Below are 23859 nucleotides of genomic sequence, written 5' to 3' on the forward strand. Positions count from 1 at the left end.
CAAACTACAAACAATTCCACTCTGATTTTCCTGCATTCTAATGGAGGGGCCTACAGCCAGTTGCAGTACCGTGCCTGCAGGGTCACGGGAAGAAACTAACCAGCATTTCAGAGCATGAAGGGGCATAGAAAGAGGCTTTTATTTGTAGGTGCACTAGGAATGAGGAAATCCCTGGGAAGTAGAGACACACAGCACGGGAGTCGCTTGGTTCAGAGGCTGAGGTTCAGTGTGAGTGCGTCCCAAGGGCACACCTATGACTACCACTCATCTGTCTTCAGCCTTCCTTCCTTTAGATCCTGCACCGGGTGGTGGGGGCTGACCTTACAGGGTGTGTGGGATCTTAGTTTCCTCCAGCTTTTTGGGGGGTGGTAATGTGGCTATGTGGTCCTTGGATAAGAGGGAGCTGGGTAGCCGTTTCTATGGTTTCTCCCTGCCAGGTCCCTTTGCCTGTTGGCTGCTGTCCTCCTTGGCAGCACAGTGTATTGGGGGCCACCTGCTGAGACTCACATCTGCTGCCCTGTCTCTCATTCTTCAGGCTGCAAAAAAACCTACCCACACTGCTGTCCCTCCTTGGTTTCAGAATCTCTGTCCCCCCAACAGGAGCTTGCCACAAAGGCACTGGAGCAAAGGAATTGTCTGGATTAAAACCTAGAAGGTTTTGTTCCTGGAGTTGTACAGGGAACTTCCAAGTTGAATTCCACATAGGAAGTAGCTGCCCAGTGCTAGCCACAGCCAGGCCAGGGGGTCATGAGGGGCAGACAGCAGAACAAAATAGCCTTCCCAGGGAGCTAGTTATAGCAACATTTGCAGAAATCAAGTCTAATTTCCTGCAGGTCTTGAGAGTGCTAGGTTCTCCTGTGTTTTGATGTGCAGGGCACTGAAGGTGTTTGCTCTGTATAGTCTGCAGTCTTCAGACACATAAGGTGCCCATTCCCTGGAGAAGGTGAGGTAGACTAGGAAAAGTAGAGACCAGGCAGTTGCAACGGCAGATGTAAATTCCCTGTGGGCCATGTTGGACTTCTGCCTCTGCTAAAGTCTGGGAGGCAGACATAGCCCACGGGTCCAGCTCCACCATCGCAAGGAAGCAGCAGGCGACTGTGCAGGAGACATTGGATCTGAGTGTGGAGAGCTGTGGGGCAGGACAAGTCATGAAGTGAGTGGAGATGAGGAAGAATCTAACAGAGGCTTCAGCGCCAGGTTTAGCTGGCCCTCCCAGCAGATCATGTGTAGACGGAAGAGAAGGCACTAGTGGGCTGCTCATCATTGGCCGGAAGGATGCTTATGTAGAGCAGAAGTGCACCCTCCCCTTCTTCTGAGCCTGATGATGGGCACAGGCAAGATGGTGCTGGTTTGGTTCTGCTTTTCCTCGCTGGTTGCGGTCATATGACATGGGGCTTCTGAGAAGTTCCATGGCCAGCCCCATGTCTCTTCCTGGGCTTGAGTGAGGCCTATCCCTCTCAGATCAGCTCTGGCCTACTGAAGACAAGACAGGGTAAAGCTCACACTGTGATGTAGACATGGGAAGAATGGCCACTGCTTGTTCTCTGGAAGGGCAGCTGCTTGGGTGGTGACCCAGGAAGCAGGAAGCTGACAGCAGTCCAGTTACCATGAATGTTCTGAGGGAAGACAGCAGCCTGGGTCCCCAGGAGCCAGTCTGAAGCTTGCAAGTGTTTTCCAGTTGGGCAACACCAGCTTACAGAGCTTGAGGCAAGGCCACTTGGAGACCTTGTCAAGCAAGGCAAAAACAAGATCATGTGATTCTTCAGAGGCCAAGGTCCCCCTTTTCCATAAAGCATACAGGGCTATTTGCCTTTTTTTTTTTTTTTGCCACAGCTCTTCCTCCTCCTTGAGCTATCTTCCCACAAATGAGACTTGCAAAACAGCAATTCCCAGAATAGACCCAAGAGTCCCCCGCCCTGCTGCTCTCTCACCTGTCAAAGTCAACCACGCAAAAGACCAATCAGCTGAGTTTTCTGACCCTTATTGTTGTTTCTCGAACTTTCTGCCTAAGGACACCTTTTTTTTTTTTTCTTTTCAGTACAACACACAGAGACAACTCGCTCACTGAAGGGTAACTCTCCTAAAGGTCCTGAATTCACCCCTAGACTGTTTCTTGGTGCTTTACATTAGCTCTGAGGAGGGAAATAAAGTCTGTCCTTGCTATATCAGCAAGAAGGTTAGCTGGATGGTAGAGGCAGAAGGATCAGGAATTTAATGTCATCCTTGGCTATATAGTGAGACCAAAATTCTGTCTTAAAACAACTAAACGGAGCCGAACAGCCTCTGTCTCTATATATCCCTTAGGTCCTGCCCAAGGGATCTGAACCCAAATGTTGCTCATATTTTCCAGTATGTTGACTATGAACATACAGCTCTCATCTACATTCAGAGTTTGTCTTCTCTAACAATAAGAGACCAAAACTAATGTATCTAGAACACATGTTTTTATTTTTTTTAAGATTTTAGGTGTACCGGTATTTTGCCCACATGTATGACTGTGCACTATGTGCATGCAGTGTCCACAGAGGCCAGAAGAGAGTGTCTTTTCCCCTGAGACTGGAGCTGCAGGTGGCCATGAGATGCCAAGTAGGTACCGGGGATTGAACCTGGGTCCTCTGGAAGAGCAGGCAGTGCCCTTAACTGCTGGGCCATTCCCTCCAGGCCCAAAAGCATCTTTCAAAAAAGTGATTAACAACCATCCAATGTGAGGAACAGCTAATTATAAAGAGTCCAGGGTGAGACTGGACTCTGGGTTTTATGTCCGCATCGTATAGAAGCCACAAAGAGATGCACTGGGACTCACGGGGCTCAGAAAAAAGAACTGGAAGCTCCCTTTTGCCCCTCTCCACTGCACTTGAGTGTCTGCTGTGCCTAAGTGCTACGTGCGATGTGTAGGGGAGATTTCAGACAACCCTGCTCCTTCATCCTGCCAGGTGCTCAGGTGGAGACCAGAAGGTGTCAGGTGTGGCATTTCTCTTCCCATGATGCGGAATGGCCCGTCTGACGTATTGACGTGTTGTTGTAGTCTCCCAGGGCTAAGGTCAGATGAAAAAACTCGCCTCCAGTTTCATCCTGTCCCTGCAGCTATAGTCCCTCTGGGTAGACTCAGACTTAGGGGTCGATGTGCAGCAGGGCTCTTCTGCAGGTTTCAGGCTCACTTTTGGCAACGAGGGCTGCAAACTCGGGTCCTTTGCTGTCCCCTTCCAATCTTCACACTCCGAACTACACAGGGCGTTTCCAGGAAGGCCTGTCCTGGGGCAGACGTTTGTGCCTGAGGCTCGGCCTAGAATGGGACTAATGCTGGCCATGGTGAGAGGAAAAGGCTTAGTGAGTACCTGAGGCAGCGCAGGCTGCACAGGCCCGCTCTCTCCCGGTGTCCCTGACTGGGATGTCCGCAGAGCCACTGGGCTGCCTTTTCGGTAGGAGGATGTGGTCTTGTCCGTGGTGGCACTGAAGTACAGCGTTGTGCTTTCTTGCCCTTCCTTCCCCTTTTTGGGCCCATCTATACCCTTCCCCTGAGCTGAAAGGTCAGCCCCGGCCTCAGCCTTTGGGCTGTCCTCCCCTGGAGCCGGCAGCTTCTGGGTTGTTGCACTGTCCTCCAGCTCGCTGGCAACAGAGACATAGCTTGAAGTTTCCAATGACTCCATCTCTGCTTTCGGAGCATCTGCGTACCCAGAGCCTTTCTCCAAGGTCAAAGGATCATGGGGAGAGGATGGGAGGTCTCGCTGGGAAAACAAGGGTTTCCTCTGCAGATTAAAGTGTTGACTCGACCCCAATATGGGGGGACAGGGGCAGCCAAGGCTGTCACCACCAAGGGCTGCGTTGATCTTAGATACACTTCCGGTCTTGAGAGCAAGTTTCACCAACATCCAGTGGTGATGACTAAAGAAAGAATACTCCCCCGATCTCTGATCACCCAGCCCCACCTCTGCAGTACTCTGCTCTGGCCTGGGGGCCTTATCGAGACTTGTTAGCTCATAGCTTTCCTCTTGGCACCAGCTTGAGCTGTCAGGTCTCTCCCCTGAGGGAACCACAGCCCTGGGAGGAGGCTCTGATTCAGCTCTGTCGTTCTCTGTGGGGCCACAGCATTTCCTCATGAAGTCCTGCTGGATGTCTGAGGATTTAGGATGCAGCAGGCTATAATAAATAACCAGCGATGCACACCCTGAAAAACACAGCAATGGAAACAGCAAAAAGGAGAGTGTGACGTTACATTTTGAGACACCCCGTGTCTTGCCGCGAGTGACGGTCTCAGTGGCTACTTAGAATGGAACAATATAACGTTTTCCTACAGTAGGGCTCCGGGACTTCAGAGCTGACATCGTTAGGGCTGGGGGTGGGGGTGGGGGGCAGGGGGATTTTAAGTAATCCCCAGCATCTACCAGCTGCAAATGTTTATGGTACTAAAAACTGTACAACATGGCTTCACTCCTGTTGAGTCTCAGGCTTCTTCCTGGAGGGCATGTTCCAACAGCCACTCCAGCTATGTGTGAATGTGTGCATGCACGTGAGCACCAGGGGCATGGTAGAAGTCTCCAGAATCTTTCAGAATCCCACCAGCAGGACAGTGTGGAAGGATGCCAAAGCCGGGGGTTGGGTGAGGGGGTGCAGGGGGTGGGGTGGGGAATGCTGGAGGTAAGCAAGCGGCCTCAAAAACAAGAGCCCGAAGCAGAGGTCAGTCATGCCCCTCAAAAGCCGCGTGAGGGCATTTCCACGAACAACAACAACACTTCCTTTGTGCATAAACATCTTAGTCACATTGTTGTCAGTTTCATTTATGTCCATCAGAAGTGTTGACTGCTGCAATAATCTCTTTAGCAGAGCATTCCAGTGGGCCACCCACGTTGTTTCCAGTTTCCTGTCCCACTGGAGAAAGTGCCTGTGTTAAGGGTTCTCGTTATACATGTAGGGGATGTGAATTAAGTGTGAGGAAGAGGCTGACGGCGCCTGGAGATGGCAGCGTGACAGACTCTAGGAAGAGCCCAAAGGATGCTGCCCTCCGACCCTCTGTGCCTCTGGGGACAAGGGCAGGCCCAGGGCAGGGAATTGGTTTGTGGGTACCATTAGAAGTGGGGATAAAGACCAGCATTCCTATCCTTACCTGTCTCTGCATGGGGCACAGCTCACATGCTAGTTTTTATACAATGCCTTGGATTCTCACCAAGGAGCCCAAGCAGCACGGAGTCACTCATTTTTTTTTCAATAAGTCCCACCAAGGCCAGGAAAGGGCAGCATGCCAGCTGGCACTTCCCTATACTACCTTATTACGCTATGCACCCAGAGCACCAGTTAGGCAGCAGGATCTGCCTCAGCCAGGGGCACTGCGCATCCTGATTTTTTGTGGGACTCTGCCACCTGCTGGATCCTTGGCTGTAGCTCCAAGCCTGTGTGCATTAAATACATGTTTGTCCAAGAAACGGAGGAAGTGGGGAGTCCAGATTTGAGCAGGAACTGTCTCAAGCCTGTGTTCTCGGGACTATAAATTCTTTTTAAAAATTATGTTATGTGTATGTGTGTTTTGCCTGCATGTGTATCAGTGCACCACATGTCTGCCTGATGCTCTGAAGAGGCGGGCGGTCAAAGTCCCTGGGACTGGAATTATAAGCCACCATGCTTGTTCTGGGAATCAAACCCAGGTCCTCTGGATGAGTAGCCAGTGTTTGTAACCATACTGCTTAACCACTCTCTCCAGCCTCTATAATTTTTCTTTTTTAAAACTTGTTCTTGAGATAAAGCCTTGTCCATAGCCTAAGCTGGCCTTAAAGTGGGTTAGTCCTCCTGCCTCAGCTAAGTGTTAGGAATGGAGGCATGAACCATCATATTCAGCTTATATAGGTCATTTATAGTAGAGTTGGGCATTGAACCTGGCACTTCTCGAAAGATAAACAGACTGTTTCTTGGGGATTTATTTACTTATTTTATTTATTTATTTTTTAATAAGATTTTTCTTCTTAGCTCAGGCTTGCCTCAAACTCATTGTGTAGGCCATGTTGGCTTGAGACTCACACCAATGCTCTTGCCTCACACTGCCAAGTACTGGCTTGATAGAAAAGAGCAACCAAATCAATATGATGTGATTTTAAACATGCATTAAATGTGATTTTCTGTAATGCCTGAGTTTAAGGACTGCCCCACAGTGTTGTTTTTTTCCATTCTCTTTTGACACACTCATCTTTTCCTACTGAGGATCCCAGTGGGCCAAAGGGAAGCCAGAGATGTTTCCAGCGCCACCTGCTGTTGGGCAGAGGAACAGCATGACACAGCCCCTTCTGAAATGAGGGGACATTTGTATTTCCTACCTACTGTGCATACTGGACATGGTCATACCTCCTGTGAATGAATGGTTAAGTCTCAGCTGTGAAGACATTCACATAATACTCCAAGGGAGACCCTTTCCACAGGACGATGACTGGGGCACAGGCCAGGAGCACATAGGCAGCTTTATAGGCGGCAGGAGAGCTCTTGCCTGGACACTGGCTATCATAGGCTTTTGGCTGGCCACTCTCATGCAGGCATGCAGCTTAGAAATCAGCATCTTACTACTCAGTTCACCAGCAGCATTTTTGGACAGATGTGGCTGCTCCTACCTCTGTCTGAGGCTTCCAGCAGTCTAGCCAAGGTAGACGAAGCTAAGCTCAGAGTCTCAGGCCACAGATGACGACCTCTTTACCCACAATCTGGGTCTTGTCCCCTGATCACTGACTCTCGGCTGTTCCCTGTCCTTCCAGATCATTAAAAAAAAAAGCACAAGTTGTGGCTGAGGAGATGGCTCTGTGGGTTGAGCATTTACTTCACAAGTGTGAATGCTTGGGAACTGGCCAGGGATGGTGGCTGCCTGCAATCCTAGCACTTGGGAGGCAGAGATGTGAGGGAGAGGGGCATGGCCAGGGTAAGTTGGCTTGGTAGACTATCAGGAATTAGTGAGCTGTATGTCCAGTGAGCGACCCTGACCAATCAACAGGAAGTGATTAGAGAAGACCTCTGACATCAGCTTCAGGCCTCCACACACATGGGCATCTATACACACATCACTCATGTGCATCCCCACACATGCGAACATGTGCACATACATGCATCCGTACCACACATGTATACACGTGAAAATAGATAAAAAGAATAAAAATAAAATAAAATAACAAGTTGGGGAGGACGTGTGGCTAAGAAGGCTTAGTAGGTCTTACCAATCAGAAATCCAGACAAGACCCCCACCACAGTCCACAGGCTGGTCCATGGTGCCCCCTGCAGGAAGTCAGTGGCCAACAGTAAGAGTACGGAGTTCTCCAGCAGCATGACCTGGCGGTGGAGGAAGAATCACCACGCCTGAGACACACAGCTCCACGTCTTACTATCTGCAGCTCTTCCCTCCTGTCTTTGGGGTACCTTCTGGGGTTCACAGACCAAGGAACCTCCCCCAATGGGAATGTTTCTACAAACGGAGGTTTGCTGGTGTCGTTCATGAAAACATCCACAGAAGCACAGACACAAAGGAAGTACAGCAAGAACGCCAGCCCTTTGGTGCAATTGTTTCTATCCATCCCGCACCAGGACATCAGACAGATGCCAGCACAGGCTCTACCAGCTCGATGCTACATACCCAGGATGAGATGGTGGCCCCTTGAACTTCCTGCATGAGAAAGCTCACAGCTGCCAGGAGATGTGGCTGCCTGCTCTAGGATAACTAAGGCCCTCACCTCCCTTACAGCAGACACACCAGAAAGCTTCCAGTGAGAATTCATCCTCTGTCCTTTCAGATAGGAGTCTCCCACCCCACCCTCACAATTGTCACCTCAAGGACTTGAGAACATCTCTTTGAAATACATACAAGGAGGTCACTCTCTCAGCCTGTGAGAACTTAGTCTCTAACTCTAACATTGACCCCTGTCTCCTGCCATTCATAAAGACACTAGTCATCTGTTCCTGCACTCGACAACTCCAGTTAACACAGCAGGTGGGACAGCCACTAGCTACCTCCCTCATTTCTTACACATTTCCATTTCTCTGACTCAACCCAAGCCCCCGCACTCCCCCGACCTCTGCTTTTCCTTCTAAAATTTCTCACCACCTCTGTACAAATCAGAGTTCAGTTCTGTTACAGCGGACCAGATGTTGTATCTGTCCTTCACTGGTCTCTGGCTTTGTCTCTCTGGCAGCACCACACAGACTTCTCAGTGCTCTGTGGTCCTTGCGCCACCTCTGTAGCTTTGCCCAAGATGCCCCGATGTGCCAAGCCTCTTTTCAGGAAGATTTCTCTCACTTCTCTGCGCTGTCCCCTTTGCAAAGCCTTCCCTGGCTACCGAGCCTCTGTCCTCACACGGCCCCCGTGTTTCTCCAGGACTCTGATAACATCATATCTGACCGGAGTGGATGCATCCCTTCATTAATCTATAGCTACAAAGAGCTGCACACTAGCCTTGAACTCAGTTCTAACATATTTTAGGCTGTGTGCATGCTGGGATGAATTAAGACAGGCGAAGCCACGCTTTCCAGAGCTGTCCTGCCTCTGAAAGAGAAGAAGGTGAACACTTACATGCAGCTTCTGAAGGTGGACTGGCAATGCCACCCGAAGCTATATCCAAAACAAGAATCCCCAGCCCTCGCTGGGCGAGGGCCTGGCAATCTCCACCTTGGGGAAGTGCCCAGGTACATCTGCCAACAAAGTCTATGGAGTTGGCTGCACCTGAAGCTCCTGATGATATGGCAATGGCTTAGATATCAGGCTATTTTCAAAGTGTGTAATCACTGTTTATAATTTATCCTTATGCTAGACTATACCTCTGTGTGTGTGTGTGTGTGTGTGTGTGTGTGTGTGTGTGTGTGTGTATGTGTTGCACGCATGGCACATACACACAGTGTGCAGGCATGTAGAAGGCAGAGAAGACCTAGTGCTTTCCATAATCACTCTATCTTATTTCCCGAGACACAGAGTCTCTGACAAAACCACAAGCTCGACATTTTGGCAGGGCTGGCTAATAAGGTCTTGGATCTGCCTGTGTCTGTCCCCGGTGCCGAGATCAAACATATTTGGCTGCTGGGGATTTGAACTCAGGTCCTCATGCATGCATGCTAAGTACTCTTATCCACTGAGATGATTCTCCAGCCACCAACATCCTTTCTTTCACTGACGTACAGCCACATATGTGCACACATGCACCTTCCCACCTAACATGCTACAGGCAATGTAAAAGTCAGGCTTAAAGAAAACCACCCTTGCCACTTGCCAAGTAGAAGCTGGCCATCCTGCTTCTGGAAGGGCTGTCCCAGAAATTGATGTAGCAGAGGATGTACACGACCCCCACCAGCAGGTTGAACAGCCTCCAGTGGCAGGTGCTCTCCACGATGTCGCTCTGCTGGGCCACGAGCCAGAAGGTCATCACCAGCCAGTGAGCGCCTGGAGAGAGTAAGGGAGGGGTAGAGGTTCAGTATTCAGAGAGGAGGGAAGAAGGGGCGGGGGAGGTTGAAATTGAGCGCCGCAGAAGAGACCCCCAAAGCCAGAAGAGAACCGAGGGACACAGACAGGCCACTCATTCTGTCTTTGCACACCTTATCTCAGAGCCGCATGGGAGGGGGGAATCGGGGGGGGGGTGTTTGACCTAATTTGGAGCTGAGAAAACACACTGGCTTCAGTGACACGCATCAGACCCTACATATGGATAACTTTCTGCTCCCAGAGAGAACTTAAAAGAGGCAGTCATGAAACTCTCTATGTATTTTATGCTGTTGCTCTACAAGCCCATAGCCTCCAGACCCGAAGAGAACTCCAATGTGGACCAGCCACAGTTTTATTTTTATATTTTTTAACATGAATAGCCTCATTCTGGAGCACAAGCTGAATTTTAAAATGGACGAATAAAATGTAGCTAATTTCGCTGTTAGAACACAGCTCCCCCCCTTCTCTAAAAAAAAAAAAAAAAAGACCTTTTCTGCCAATAACTGTATTAAATGTTTGCTCTTGGTACATGGGCCAGCTATTTCTCAATGTTCTTGGTTCTCTTAAAACAAGGGTACACTGTTCCTTCTTGCAGAGTGTATTCACTGATGACCAGAGGACACGGCTGTCCTTGGCAAGGACACACAGGCCCCATTCAGGAGTCTAAAGGGCCAGACAGACTCTTGGTCATCACGCTCATATCTGGGCTGCTGGCTGTGAGAAGGCTAGGGTTCAGTGGGGCCTTCCTGTGTGAGACAAAGGCGGGGTCCAGCAACCGAAGGAAATAGGGTGCTTACAGAGGCTCTAAGCGGTGTCATATAGGCGGAATCATATATATGGCACAGTTTTACGAAGGATCAGTTAGGACCCAGACCTCCCTCTCGTGCGTTCAGGGTGGTGAGATCCACAGCCGTCCCATATATGGACAACAACTTTCTACAGTGTGTCTAAAGAGCCAGCATTCACCACCACCCCTTGCATTGGATGCACACTCTTGGGAACTAGGGAGGGTCTGGACCTCTGTGGTCACGGATCAGGGCTGCCAAGAACCGTTTGACTGGCAGAGCATAGCAGAAGCCATGCTGTGGGTTTTCAAGGCTTAAGAGGACCAGGCATTTTTGTTTTCTCTTCCTTGGAACTGTCAGCACCAATGGCTAATCCGGGTTACTGTGACGAAGAGAGAGGCCACATCTGTGCACCCAGCCTGCTGAGGTCTCCTGGGAACAGAAACCGACTCTTCTTCCATCTCCATAACATTCTTTGCTGGACCCAGTCAGCCACAGCTCTGGGACTGAGGATCATGAATAGTTACCATTAAGGTTTTATGAAAGCCTACTTACCTCCAACCACCAAAACCCAAACACGGTAAACTCTGCAGAAGAGAACCAGGCTCAGCACACGGGCTCCCAGCATGCCCATCCTCCATAGTTGCTGGCACAAGAGAGCGGCCCACAGCACAGTCTGGTGGCCTGGCTTCATGACGCCCAGGAAACGGTTGTACAACACAAGGGCCCAGGACAGTGAAGACCAGGAGAGTACGGCGCTGATCCCTGGAGGATGGAACAGACAGAGCTCCATGCAGGCTCCAAAGCGCACACACACACACACACACACACACACACACACACACACACACACACATGCACCCCCTCTATCCCTTTCTGGGAGCATCGAACTTATCAAAAACTAGCACACTGGGGATGTACTATGGACCAAGCCCCTTGCTGGTAGGTAACTTAGCAATGCAAACACAATTTATATGGGAACGAGAGGAAGTAGAAAATGTCTCCACTGCTCAGTGCCCTAGACACTCTTCTTCCGGATGCCCTTTAAAAATGTCCCAGCCCCTGATGCCTAAGGCCTCTGGTCCAAACTATGATGAAAAGGATATGGGTCCTACAGGACCCTAGACACAGCTTCTTACAAGGATTTGTTCTCTACATGAAGAAGTTGGATGAAAGAACGGAGGAATATGCAGCTACCCCTAAATATTCAGATCTTCAGTTTAAGTTCGGATATTTAAATAGAAGGAAAAGGAGCTGGGTTGGCGGCACAGGTCTTCAATCCCAGCACTCGGGATACAGGGCAGAGGGAGGAGGATCTCAGTGAGCTGAAGGCCAACCTGGTCTACAAAGTGAGTTCCAGGACAACCAGGACTCTGTGACATAGAGAAAACTTGTCTCAAAAGTCAAAACCAACCAACCAACCAACCGGTAAAATGGAAGGTAGCGGAGAGGAGAGGAAGGTGGGCAGGGGCAGGAGAGAAAAAGAGAGAGGAAGAAGAGGAGTAGGAGGAGGACAGTGAGAGGGAGAGAGAGAGAGAGAGAGAGAGAGAGAGGAAGGATGGAGGAGGGGAGAAGTGAGAGAGAAAGAGGAAGAAGAAGGAGGAGGAGGAGGAGGAAGAGGAAGAGGAGGAGGAGGAGGAGGAGAAGGAGGAGGAGGAGGAGGAGGAGGAGGAGAAGGAGGAGGAGGAGGAGGAGGAGGAGGAGGAGGAGGAGGAGGAGGAGGAGGAGAAGGAGGAGGAGGAGGAGGAGGAGGAGGAGGAGGAGGAGGAGGAGGAGAAGGAGGAGGAGGAGGAGGAGGAGGAGGAGGAGGAGGAGGAGCATCCTGGCTGGAGTAGAGCTGGAGACACATCTGCAGGAGACTGAGCCATGCTCTCTGTGGGGCCTTCAGGTGTCAGGTCTGCTGTAACAGGAGCCGACCCAGCAGAGATGGGTATGTAGACTCCCTGAGAAGCAGACTTCCCCAGGCAGCTCTCAAGGTTATCCGCACTCTGCACAACTTTTGTCTTATGGATTGACTCTAGAAACTTTACTGCCAAGAAACCAGGTCCCTGTGGACCCATGACCCCAGCAAAAGCCAATGGTGACCATCATTTGGGTTAGTAAGAATGAGGTTTCCCTAAGTCTCCCAAATAGGAGGAATCTTAGAGGTGGACACCAGGTCCTACAGGGTCAGGCACATGCTCCTGTTATCTTGGAAGCAGCAGGTATGAGTCCATGGGGAAAGACACCCACCTGGCACAATGTCTGTGAAGTCAGAGGCTAGGAACACATACACCTGAAGCAGCAGGTGGGGCCCTGTCTGCAGCAGAGCCTCCAGGAGCCGGAGGGCTGACAGGTCGGCCACCTGCAGGTGCAGCTGTCTGCAGCAGGGAGCCTCCCTTCCCTTCCACAGAGCAGCTGCCACGGAGTCCCAGTGCCTGCAGAGGACAAAGATATCATGACATGGACCATGAAGCTGGCTGTGCAGGCTTCCGCGCCAACCTTTCACATGGAGATATGGGGCAGTCTCAAGACTGTCCTCTGTATCCACCAATGCCCTTTGGGGCCACCAGTTAGGCTGTTGCTTATTTCAGTTCATATTTCAGCAGAATTCAGAGCTGCATATTTCAGTTCAAACTTCATGTGTTCAGCAGGGTGCTACCGTAGGCCACTGTCTCCAAGGTTGGTAGGGTGAGGGGTGGGTAGGCTGACATTATTGCAGGGCTAAGGAACTGAGGCTGGACCTGGTGAGGCTTACAGGGAAGGGAATATCCCTTTAATAGAGACCAGCTGCAAGGCATTGTGGGTAATAGTCTCTAAAGCACAGACTGGACTGATCTTTGGCCAACATTCCCAGGCCCGGGCCCAAGGTTGGGGGCTGTCTTTGAAACGACTCCATTCCTGGTGCTAGTGGCCCAGGAAAGATGGTTAGGACAGACACATTTCCTTTTTTATCACTTCACTCCTGGAGGGAACTGATCTCTTCTGAGTCTTCGAGGCCGTCATTCCTTATACAAACTTACTGTTAAGAAAAACCATCCACTAAAAATACACACCATAGTTTTCCTTTCTACTCCCCCCCCCCCAGGCCATCTCTTCAAGGGATGGGGTGGTTTCCTCTTCCTGCTTCCTCTCCAATCCCCAGCAAAGACTTTTTGGTTCACCTCCTCCCTTTTGGTGCTAGGCACTGAACCCCGGGGCCTAGTGCTTCCTGGGTCAAGGTTCTGTCACTGAGCCACATCCTCAACTCCTTTAACCTAAAGTTTTATTGGGCTTTGACTACAGAAGGAATAAGGAAACTGTAAGATGCTCTTTAGAGATGTGAGTTTCAGTTGTGCAAAGTACACACACACACACACGCACACACACACACACACAACACACACACACACACATGCTAAATGCTTAAATCAAGGAAGAAAAATGTATCAGATGACTATCTTGCATATATATGGATCAGAGTCCTCACTGGAGAAGCCAAGGTGGCCGGTGAGAGCTTTCTAGAGAGAACAGGAAAGCTGTGGGTGTGAAGCCACGCTGGGAGGAGGGAGTATGGAAGATCTGTGGGAGGGGCCAGTGGCTGGGGACAGTGAAACAGCAGAGTGGCTTTGCAAGGCTGTGCTCAGGCAGGAGGATGGCTGAGACTAGGAGGCAGCCCCTGAGGGGTTCCCTGGGATTGGAACGGGTGCTGTGCATCAGGCCTCCACCTCCTCCCACTGGCCTGGGTTTCTGGCTGCTTTTGCCAACTGTCTCTGGTGCCATCTCTCTAAGGCCTGATCCACTCCATTGCTCTAGGCCCTTCTTGATGGTCCCGCTGCTTTCTGCCAGTCCCAAGTCAGTCTCAGACACTGTACTTAGTTATGTGTGTCTGCAGAGCAAGCAAGATGCTCCCTGTGAGCTCTACTGCTGATGGCCCAAGAGTCCTCGCTGCATTCAAATCATCACACTGCATAAAAGGACACACAATTACCTCACCTGACAGGTCTTTGGAATGAAGTTTCACAGATAGTAATAGGGAAAAAAAAAAAGCCAGGCACTCTCACCACAGCTAGAATAGTCTATCCTGGGCTCACAGCTTGGGGAGTGAGTGATTCTTCTGTCCATGTTAATTAATGTTTTGGGTGATGTTAGAGCTGAGACAGTCAACAGTGCAAGGTTTGAGAACAGCTCTGCTTCATCTGCCTATCTATCTATCTATCTATCTATCTATCTATCTATCTATCTATCATCTATCTATCTATCTACGTATGTATCTATCTATCATGTGTGTGTATACACCCGTGTACACCCGTGTGGGTGCACGTGTGCAATGGCACACATGTGGCAGTCAGAAGACAGCTTTAGGGAGTCGCGTCTCTCTCTTTCCACCATGTGGGTCCCAAGGATTGAACTCAGGTGGTCAGGCTTGGCGGCAAATGCCTTCATCTGCTTTCAAACATAGAATCTGCACCGGTCTGTGTCAAGCTGGCCTTTCTAGTTTGTCTCAACGTTCTCTTCAGTAAAGAAAAATTGCTACACAATGCAAGGTGCGGGCTGAGTAGAAGAGAGTTTAGTTAGTCTCCCGTCCTCTCAGGCTGGGTTTCTAAACAGATATTCAGGAATTTTAAAAAGGTGAAAGAAATGTGAATACACGCAGCATTAGAGTGGAAACAAAATGTTCAGAAAAGAAAAAACAACTGCCAATGTGTAAAATGAGTTGTAAGTAACATCAGGTTCTCTTGAACAGTAGTTTGTGTTGTTTGGAATTAAAACTAGAATCCATTTCTGCTTTAGCCCTTGCATTTTTTATTAGCAGTTTTACCTCAAGGGGTTTGGATTTTATTGATTTTTCTGTTGTTCATTCGTCTGCATTTCATTATGGAGTCAGCTAATGGGCTTCATTTTACAAAGTTCCAGGTCGTGCAAACACAGCAGTTCTGGCTCCCCCTACAGGTGATTTTGACGAACTGCAATGAAAACGAAACCAAACCAAATTTGATCTGTGTGGATGTGTTACGTCCTGGTTCTGTTTGTGAGGACCAGTTTCAGAGGGAGAAAGAGATTCACCACTTTCAACTTCCAGCGCTTTCTGCTGAGGATGTGGACTGTCGCCGGGCTCACCTGCAATCTCGGAAACACTGTGGAGGGGCTGTCCCTTATGCCTCCTCTGGCTGCCAGGAAGCTGAAGAGTCAAGTGTGGGCTAAGTCTAAAAACTGCACATTCTGGCTTTATCTCTGGATGTATTACTTTACCTCTTCCTGAAATCAATATTTATTTCTCCTCAGTTCTCTCCTCTTTTAAAACATTGTACATTAATTTTAAGATGCAGATTTATTTTTATTTATGTGTGTGCTCACCGCCACCCCCCCCAAGATGGCCCCTGAGCCACCTCTCCAGTTCCTTTTATTATACCACTGCCACTACTACTAGTAGCACAACATGTTGAGACAGAGTCTCACTGTGTAGCCATGACTAGCTTGGAACTCACTATGTAGCCCAGGCTGGCCTCTACCTCACAGAGATCTGCCGGACGTTCCATCCTAAGGGCTGGGTTTAAAGGTCACGTGACCACACCAGGCTGTCTGCACTGATTTTTATGATCAGCTGATTTTTTTCCCCTAAATTAGTTATCACAGCGTTTTGTTCCTCCCACTTTTTGCTTTGCACTTGACTTTTCACTTATCCATATTAATTTTTCTGTATGGACCAGAGAGCATGCCACCACTTAGTGGTGATGCTGAGAGCGCAGGGGAGCTCGCTGCCAAATTCCATAAATCTGGACCAGCCTGTGGTCTCTGACATCACTTCTCTGAAGGTTTACAAGGGCCCCTAGCATCTACAGAGCCTCAGAAGGCAGACTTACTGAAGAGTAGTAGAACATAACTCTTTCTAAAGGCTACTCTCAATTCTGTTTTTGAACTACCAAATGCTTCTTTTTTATGTTGACGCTCCTTCACTAGTTTACTGAGCCATTGTCTTTGAGGTCTCACCCTGGGTAGCTAACTACCTAACTCTCAGTGAGCCTTCTGGCCTTACTATAAGGCCAGGCAAATGAGGGAGCAGATGGCAGGCCGTGCTCTGAGAAGGCTCCAGTGCCAAGTTCCATGAGAAAACCTTCTCCCCCCTGCTAGTGACAGCCCTGCTGTGTCAGGAGAGCACAGAGCTCACACAGGAAGGAGCAGATTGGGAGAAACTGCTGTGGCGTATGTGCGTTCTTGACGCCCCTCTAGGACAAGGGTCTGCTGGAAGGGAACATGAAGAAGAGCCTGTCACTCAACATCTCTCGAGAAGCACCTTCTACTCTGACCTGAGTCCGGTCTGAGTGGAGACAGAAGACACGCTCCCAGCACAGAGAGAAGAACTCGGCAACGGCTCCTTCAGTGCCTGCCAACCTTCGTCCTCTGTGGTATAATAAGCACTTAAGACTCAGGCTTTACCTGCCTGGCCCCTTATTTCTTCCCCCTTTATAAAAGTCCCCTCAACTCTACAGGGCTGTGGGGCAGCTAGGAGCAGAAATGAGGCGTGTCTGTAAAGGAGCAGCTTCCCATCCCATCCCCAGGTGGAAATAACACCTCACCTCTGGAGAGACCTGTGGGCACGGGAAAGGCACCTGCATCAGATCCCTGCCCAGAGAGCTTTTATATAATGAAAAGAAAAACATTTTAAATAAAAAAGCCTGGCCCTGGCTCCCAGGCGCACTTCTTGCCGCAAAAGCGTAGGTGAATATCATCACATGGGTTTTACTATCTAGCTTGTGGTTAATTAAGTCTGTGGCACCTTCACGGAGCAAGGTTGTGGGTGTCAGGTGGAGCAAACCAATTTATGTGGCTTCAGAAGTTGGTTAAGGGGTGGAAATAGTGGTAGAATCTGGCTAAAGACAAGAAAAAGCACTTTAAAAAGTCACTGGTGTGGTGACACTCTCCCATTAGAGATGTATCAGGGTACCGATGCCAAACAAGGCTGTGGCCCTGAACTTTCATGGCCTTAAGGTCAGAGAGTGTACAGATAGGGCCATCCTCCCTCCGCATCAGACGGAAGGGAGACGGCAATGTTCTTACCGCTTCCAGACGCCAAGCTGCAGAAGATGCACCCCCGCCAGCCACCAGTGACCCTGATGCCCATCTGCTTGGAACCACAGGTAGCTCAAGGCCTGGACCAAGAAGCCGGGTAGGAGCACAGCGAGGGCCAGCCAAGCCCAGAGGAGACGGCCCGTGGCAAAGTAGTAAACAATGGTGCAGAGACCTGGATGAGGGGTGTTGAAAGGACAGAGTTAGGCAACGCTTTTACAAACCCTTGTTTTCTGTACTCTGAGACCCTGAAAACCTTTCTGCCACAGACAGCAGTGCTCTTCCATGAACACGCCAGGGACATGCACACAGACCTGTCCTTAGACCTATGCAACCTGGGAGATGGCTCTTCTCTGCCTTAGCCTGTCCAGGGTCAGAGGCCAAGTGACTAGAGACCTCCCTGTAGCTGAAAGCTCACAGCACCTACCCACAGAAACCAAGGCCACTGATTCTGTCCACCCTGGCCAGTCTGTCTTGTCTGACAAAGTCCCAGCAGAGGTTCTGGCTCTCCATCAACCAAGTATTCCCACCTGGCTCCACATGCTATGCCTTGCCTCTTATCCCTAGGATGCATGATCCTGTCCTGTCTACTTGTCTGCTGGATCATTAAAACAAACGAATGAACAAACAAACAAAAACCCCAAATGTATCCAGGTCCCAAGCCAACACACAGTATCCTTACCATTAGCAAGGAGCCAACAGGGCCTGCTGGCAATAAGATGGGCACAGGGTATGTGTGTATGGAGGTTACGTGGGGTTACACAGGCCATGTACCAAGTACATGCTCAAACAGGTGACCCTTCCCCTAGGGGAGGCCCAGTGCTGTGGGCTCCAACAACATGGAGTGAGCGCATAGCTCATCACACTGCAGCAGCCAACCAGGCCTGGTGTCCTAGGACTTAGGCCACAGCTCGTCTGTGTGACCATGGCTTTGTTCTTTCTTCTGTGACTCTAGGGACTGAACTCAGGCCTGTGCCTAGGCTAGGTAAGTCCTCTCCACCCCTGAGATATCCCCCAGCTCGATTTTATTTTGAGATAATGTTCTGCTAAGTTGTTTAGGCGAGCTTTAACCTCTTTCTGTAGCCTAGTTGGGTCCCTACCCTCTCCAGGGGCTTGGATTATAGGCCTACGCCATCCTGGCCAGGCTCCGGCTATGCAACCTTGGATTTCTGCAAGAAGCTGTGTTGGGACTACGGATTGATTACTGTGGTGGCAGTGGAGGCCCTCAGCGATTCTTTCACACGGCTGTTGCCAGTGTTTTCTAGTATTCCCAAGGATTGTGGATCTATAGGCACAAACCCTACTCTCGGAGTGAGATACACCTGGGAACCAGGCTGCTATGGGCAGAGGGATGGCAGCTATTCCTTCCTCCGTTGGTCCCAGGTTCTGTCCAGTGTTTCCAAGTAAACATTTAGCAGTTTCCCGATAGAAAGCTAGGGACGTAGGGCATTTTGGGTAGCAGTGGGCATCCTGGTCTCCCCAGGGTCTAGGCTAGGGCCTTTTGGAATTCTGAGCTCTGAGGAGGGTTGGGGCGGGAATCTGCAGGGACTGCACTATGTTGCAAATTAGAGGTAAATTTCAGCCGATACCAGGTCGAAGGGAGAACGTGGAACCTCGGAGGGTCAGGGTGGTGGAGTGTCCCCAGGGACAAGGCCTTGTAGGAGAGTGGCGGAAGTGGGCGGAAGCACTCTACGCCAGCACTGAAAGGGTTACAAGTTCAAACGCAAAAGGCGCGAAAAGTATGGGCCATATTGCTTCACCTCCACTGTCCACAGGACCCGTGTCCCCAGCACCCAGCGTTCCGCTGTGTCCTAAACACCAAAGGGAAACGAGTGCCCTTTGGAATCCCACCCTTCTGCCTCCCCCAGCCCTCGGCGGTCACCCTCGCCAGGAGCCCAGTGTCCAGGGAGCCGGGGCGCCTCACCAAACGCTCCACACAGCCTCCTCATGCAGCTCTTTGCAGAGTGTGGGCTGAGCAGGCAGGGATTCGGGACCCCGGGTTTGGGGAATGGGGAGTTTTGATATCATGCATGCAGCGGTGTCTGCATGGGTGGAGGGAGTCATGCATAGGTGAGATCACACCAGGGTCTAGTGAGCGTGCACCGGCGCAGTGTTTGCCTCCTGCCCGGGGCAATGGCGGCAGATGTGCCACACACACTGGGGTGGAGTGGGGTGTTGGAGGGGTGAGCACTCGCGGGCTGCGCCGCACTCACGCGCGCTTTGCTCGGCCGCCTGCAGCAGGGCAGAGAGCCCCAGGAGCCCGGCGTGCATCTTCTGTGCCGCTGCCGCCTGTGCCCGCCCCTTCCCCTGCCTGTGACCAACAGGGTAGGGGAGGCTTCCGGCCTGGGGCAGCAAGGCAAGAAGCTTTTCTTAGGAACTTGAAGACCAGTTGCTAGTGGGGTGGGGTTGAGGGCGGGGACAAGGACTGGGGGCAGGGGGTGGGGATGGGGGGTGGGGACAGGTTCTTTGGGGGCAGTCTCACTTGGCTATGCCAGATTAGCATGTTGTCCCAGGATCCTAAGGGCTGGAAGGTGCAGCGGGTTTTTTGTGAGGGACAGGGTTTGCTCAAAGCAAAGTCAAATTAACCACTACTCAGTGTGTGTGTGTGTGTGTGTGTGTGTGTGTGTGTGTGTGTGTGTGTGTGTGTGTGTGTATGTGTGTCGCCGGAGGAGTGGAATTTGAATAGTTGATTTGGTCTGTTGAAATCTTTCAGTCAATTAACCACTACTCAGAGTGGTGTGTGTGTGTGTGTGTGTGTGTGTGTGTGTGTGTGTGTGTGTGTGTGTGTGTGTGTGTGTCTCGTCAGAGGAGTGGAATTTGAATAGTTGATTTGGTCTGTTGAAATCTTTCAGTCATGTGGCCAGAAAAGGGAAAGGGAGGGCTCACTAATGGCATCCTCAACTTAATCGTTGGTTGCTTTGCTTACAGACTTTTCTCCCAGTTATCCTTGTGGGTTAACTCAGATCCCCCAAAGCCAGCGGTAAATGCACCCAGGAAAAGTCTTTCAGGGAGATGGGAAAGCTTTGCCCGGACATTTGTTACAAGGCAGCGCTTATGTAGGATTGTGGCCGTGAATGTGGGGGCAGAGATGGTTCAGAATCCCCGATGTCTAATGGAAAATTGTTTTATAACCATTGAGCAAAGAGGGCGTGGTAGGAAATTACTAACTAGAGATCAGGCCTTCAGCCATTCTGCCCAACAGGATCTAACAGAATTCTCGCCAAGGAATAAGAATGCCTAAATTAGGACTTGGAACAAACACTGTTCATGATTTGTGAGGGTCGGGGAGCATTCCAACACAGCTCTCAACATTTATAGCCTTAAAAACACCCCCATCCCCCGTTCCTAGGTGCATGGTTTGAGGAAGAGATACACAGTCCATATTGCACACGTTAAAAAACGGTCTGCCTGTGTCCAGTGGGGAGGGCCATTTCCCTCAGGCTCAGCGTGGTGTGAGTACAAAGCACAGAAGGATCAGCTGGAAGACACATCTGGGGATTCCAGCTGCGATATTCTGTCTGATTTGCAGGCTGTGTGGCAAAGATGGGTGGGCCATGACCGCAGCCTCCTGTGCCATCTGCCTCCTTTTTCTCTGCCTTCTTTTCCTTCATGGCACAATGTCATCTAACAGCTTTTCCCTTTGGGCAATGTGTCTCCTCTCACTAGTATATTATGGTAGGAGGGGAGGGCCTCCATCTGACTATTGACACTGTGTCCCTGGACCTGACCCAGGGACTCGGGGGACAATTTTTTTTATAAACTGGGGCTACTAACCAGAGTATGGGGGAAGGGTACTTACAAGGGTCAGCAGTACCTCAAAAGCAGCTGGATCATCAAAAAGTTTACCCTGATATAGATTTAAATTCCTCCTGAAGGGTCCAGATGGCATTATCCCAGAAACAGTTGGTATCTTCTACCTGTCACACTAGGGAAATCTCATGAGGAGAAGGTAAGCTGGGTTGAGAGACCCCTGTGGTCTCACAACTCCCCAAACGCTTGGTGAATCCCAGCCACTGCCTGATATGGCCTGGTTAGCTTGTTAGTGGCCTCTCTGGAGAAAAATCTGGCTTCCCAGTGTGAGGAGCCTTCCTCAGGGCAGGTAGAATTCCTTCCACACAGGATATGTCTATGCCCAGGACTAAAGTGGGTCCGAGGAGGTGCATGGTTGCCTGTGATGAGCCATGAATCTCTGCAAAACGTGTCCTTGTTTTCCAGAGGGCTGCTTGTAAATTCGGGCCTCCCAAGGAGGGTATGTTCTGCTGACAACTCAGGCACAGGGCCAGCTCTCCTCTGACCCCTTTAAGCACTGCACCCCCATTCGTGCTTTTGCATTGTTTTTCAGTGGATGCTGAAGGCACCCCCCAGACCCCACCCCTCCCAACACACTTTTCCATGTAGCCATTTGGTGCTGATGATTATCTGCCATGATAAGGGGCAGAAGAAAAAGCATCAGCAAGATAAAGTAGTGGATCCTCATGGTTCCCACTGGGGCCAGAGCAGAGAGGAGGAGACACCCATGATGCTTGGGTGATGTGACAGCCTAAGGCCGGAGTGTGGCCTCCTTTTAATGGGATAGGGTTTCCTATGCTCATGGATAGCCTTAATGGAGGAGCTGCAGCCCAGAGAGGAACCCTGCCACTCAAACCTCCTGCAGTTTGTCCAGAAGCTTCTGCAGTTCCATGAGAATGTATTTCTGGGTGTGGTTTGATTTAGCTCTCATCTTCAGCTCCCTAGGTCAGTGCCTGCTGCCAGGCAGCCCCAAGCAGGACTCAGAGTTAGTGAGGGGAGCCAGCATTCCAAGCATGCGGCTTATGATGCCGGTGGAGATCTTAACCAACAGAATGAATGAGTCAGCTGTTCCAGGCATGGGAAGGCTCCTTGTTTCATCTCCATGGACACTGAGTGAGTCTCTGGCCCTAACTCACTTGGTTTGGTGGGAAGGGCAGCAACACCTTGCCCTGCTGTTCTCTCTCTCTCTCTCTCTCTCTCTCTCTCTCTCTCTCTCTCTCTCTCTCTCTCTCTGTGTGTGTGTGTGTGTGTGTGTGTGATCTCACTGGGTGTGAATGTGGCCTTTCTGTGGGAAGACCTCCCTGCAAGCTGAGAATACGTTCAGCACAGGTGTGTCCTTTATATGGTGGTAAAACATGGGGAGTGGAAGTTGCCACTATCTCTCTGTGAGAAAGCCATATCCACAGCAGGCTCCCCAGGGGACAGTTTATAGCTTCTGAAGGTTGTCACTTTGGGCCGTTCAGCCAGGGGGTACTTTCTTGGGCCCTTGCACCCCTGCCCTGGGTTCGACAGACACCTTAGCTTGTGTGGAAGCTTGCCTAGGTGGCTTGGGAGATGAGGAAGCTGAATGTCAGAATCAGGTGGTGATGGATCCCCATCATTTCCGCCTTGTCCAGAATGCAGAAAGGAAGAAAGACTCTTGTGATGCCCGTTGGACAGTGTTGTCCCAAAGCCCAGCTGTGTGGCTACATTTCTAGGACTCAGGGTTGTACACCTGTATAGCTGAGCACGAGCAAAATTCCAATAAACAACCTTCCTGTCCCCAGAGGAGTTTCCAATCCCGTGGGTAACCTGTCTTTATGGTTAGATTTTTGCCTTTATCCTGGATACCCCAAGTCATTGCCTCTTTCCAGATCTGTTTTACAGTTTGGAGTGTTTGGGTAATTCCAGCAAGGATTCCCACACGAGGGACCCTCCTACTGCACGGGAACGAATGTGTCAGAAGAGGCTCAGCGTTCAAAGCTGCTTTCTGTTGTGGATTCAGGGCTGTAAGGTGCTATACAACTTTCTTCCGGTAGGGGTCCCAGCAGCTTCATTTTTTACAAGTGACTTCAGCCGTTCAGAATGTGAACTCCCAGCCTGGCCAGCAGAGGGCAGCTGTGCACCCCGCTTAGAACCTTAACTGTAGTTTGTCATCCAGAGATCCTTGCCGATTCCATTCATCCTCCAATTTTAAAATACTGTTTTAAATTTGTCGTTCGATAGTTTCATGGTGTATGCAGTGTATTTACATCATATCCACTCCCATCCCTTCTTTAGCTTCCTTTGGATCCGCCCTTTCCATGTCAATCTCAAATTCGTATCTTTAAAACATAAACAAAACAAAAACAACGCCCACCCCCCAAACCCCAATGGAGTGCAATTCGTGCTGTACACATGAACATGGGTGATGGGCCACCTATTGGAATATGGGTAGACTACCAGTGTCACACCCTCAAAGGAGAGTGACCTTCCCCTCTCAGCAGTCATCCATTACCAAGAGCCCTTCCACCCATGGTATAGTTTTTACCAGGCTGGTTTTAAAAAATATTTTATTAATTTATTCCTATTACATCTCAATTGTTATCCCATCCCTTCTGTCCTCACATTCCTCCCTCCCTCCTGCTTTCCCCCTACTCCCCTCCCCTATGTTTGTGACTGAGGCGGATACTAGGCTGCTCTTACCCAGGCCTTGTCATCTGGAACACAGCATTCCTTAGCATTGTGCCCGTTCTTTGGCTTCTACAGTCTTTCTGCCTCCTCTTCCAGAACAATCCTTGGGCTTTTCTTTTCTTTTCTTTTTTAATTTATTTATTATTATGTATACAGAGCTCTGCCTGCATGTACACCCAC

At 50.2% G+C, this 23859-nt stretch overlaps 1 protein-coding gene across 1 annotated transcript; it reads right to left on the reverse strand.

Moving 5' to 3' along the window:
- Positions 1-2447: 2447 nt before the first annotated feature.
- Positions 2448-19530, reverse strand: XKR5 (XK related 5). Its single transcript, XM_084759291.1, has 7 exons — positions 19452-19530; positions 17230-17413; positions 12445-12629; positions 10768-10977; positions 9219-9388; positions 7182-7293; positions 2448-4165 (listed from the first exon to the last, which is right to left on the reverse strand). Exons 1-7 carry the CDS (start codon positions 19507-19509, stop codon positions 3042-3044), a joined length of 2043 nt encoding a protein of 680 aa, XP_084615417.1. The 5' UTR covers positions 19510-19530; the 3' UTR covers positions 2448-3041.
- Between the last annotated feature and the right edge of the window lie 4329 nt (positions 19531-23859).

Source organism: Acomys minous (genome assembly GCF_964271855.1).
Source record: "Acomys minous genome assembly, chromosome: 15".
In the NCBI taxonomy this organism is placed as follows: domain Eukaryota; kingdom Metazoa; phylum Chordata; class Mammalia; order Rodentia; family Muridae; genus Acomys; species Acomys minous.

Bases quoted from the DNA above. Each gene is read 5' to 3' on its own strand.
- XKR5 (XM_084759291.1), bottom strand. From the start codon at position 19,509: ATGCACGCCGGGCTCCTGGGGCTCTCTGCCCTGCTGCAGGCGGCCGAG. The intron at 9,389-10,767 runs GTAAGTAGGCTT...TACTCTCTCCAG, and splicing joins TTGGGTTTTGGTGGTTGGAG to GCGCTCACTGGCTGGTGATG. The intron at 4,166-7,181 runs GTAAGACCTACT...TGTGTTTTTCAG, and splicing joins CTTGTCTGGATTTCTGATTG to GGTGTGCATCGCTGGTTATT.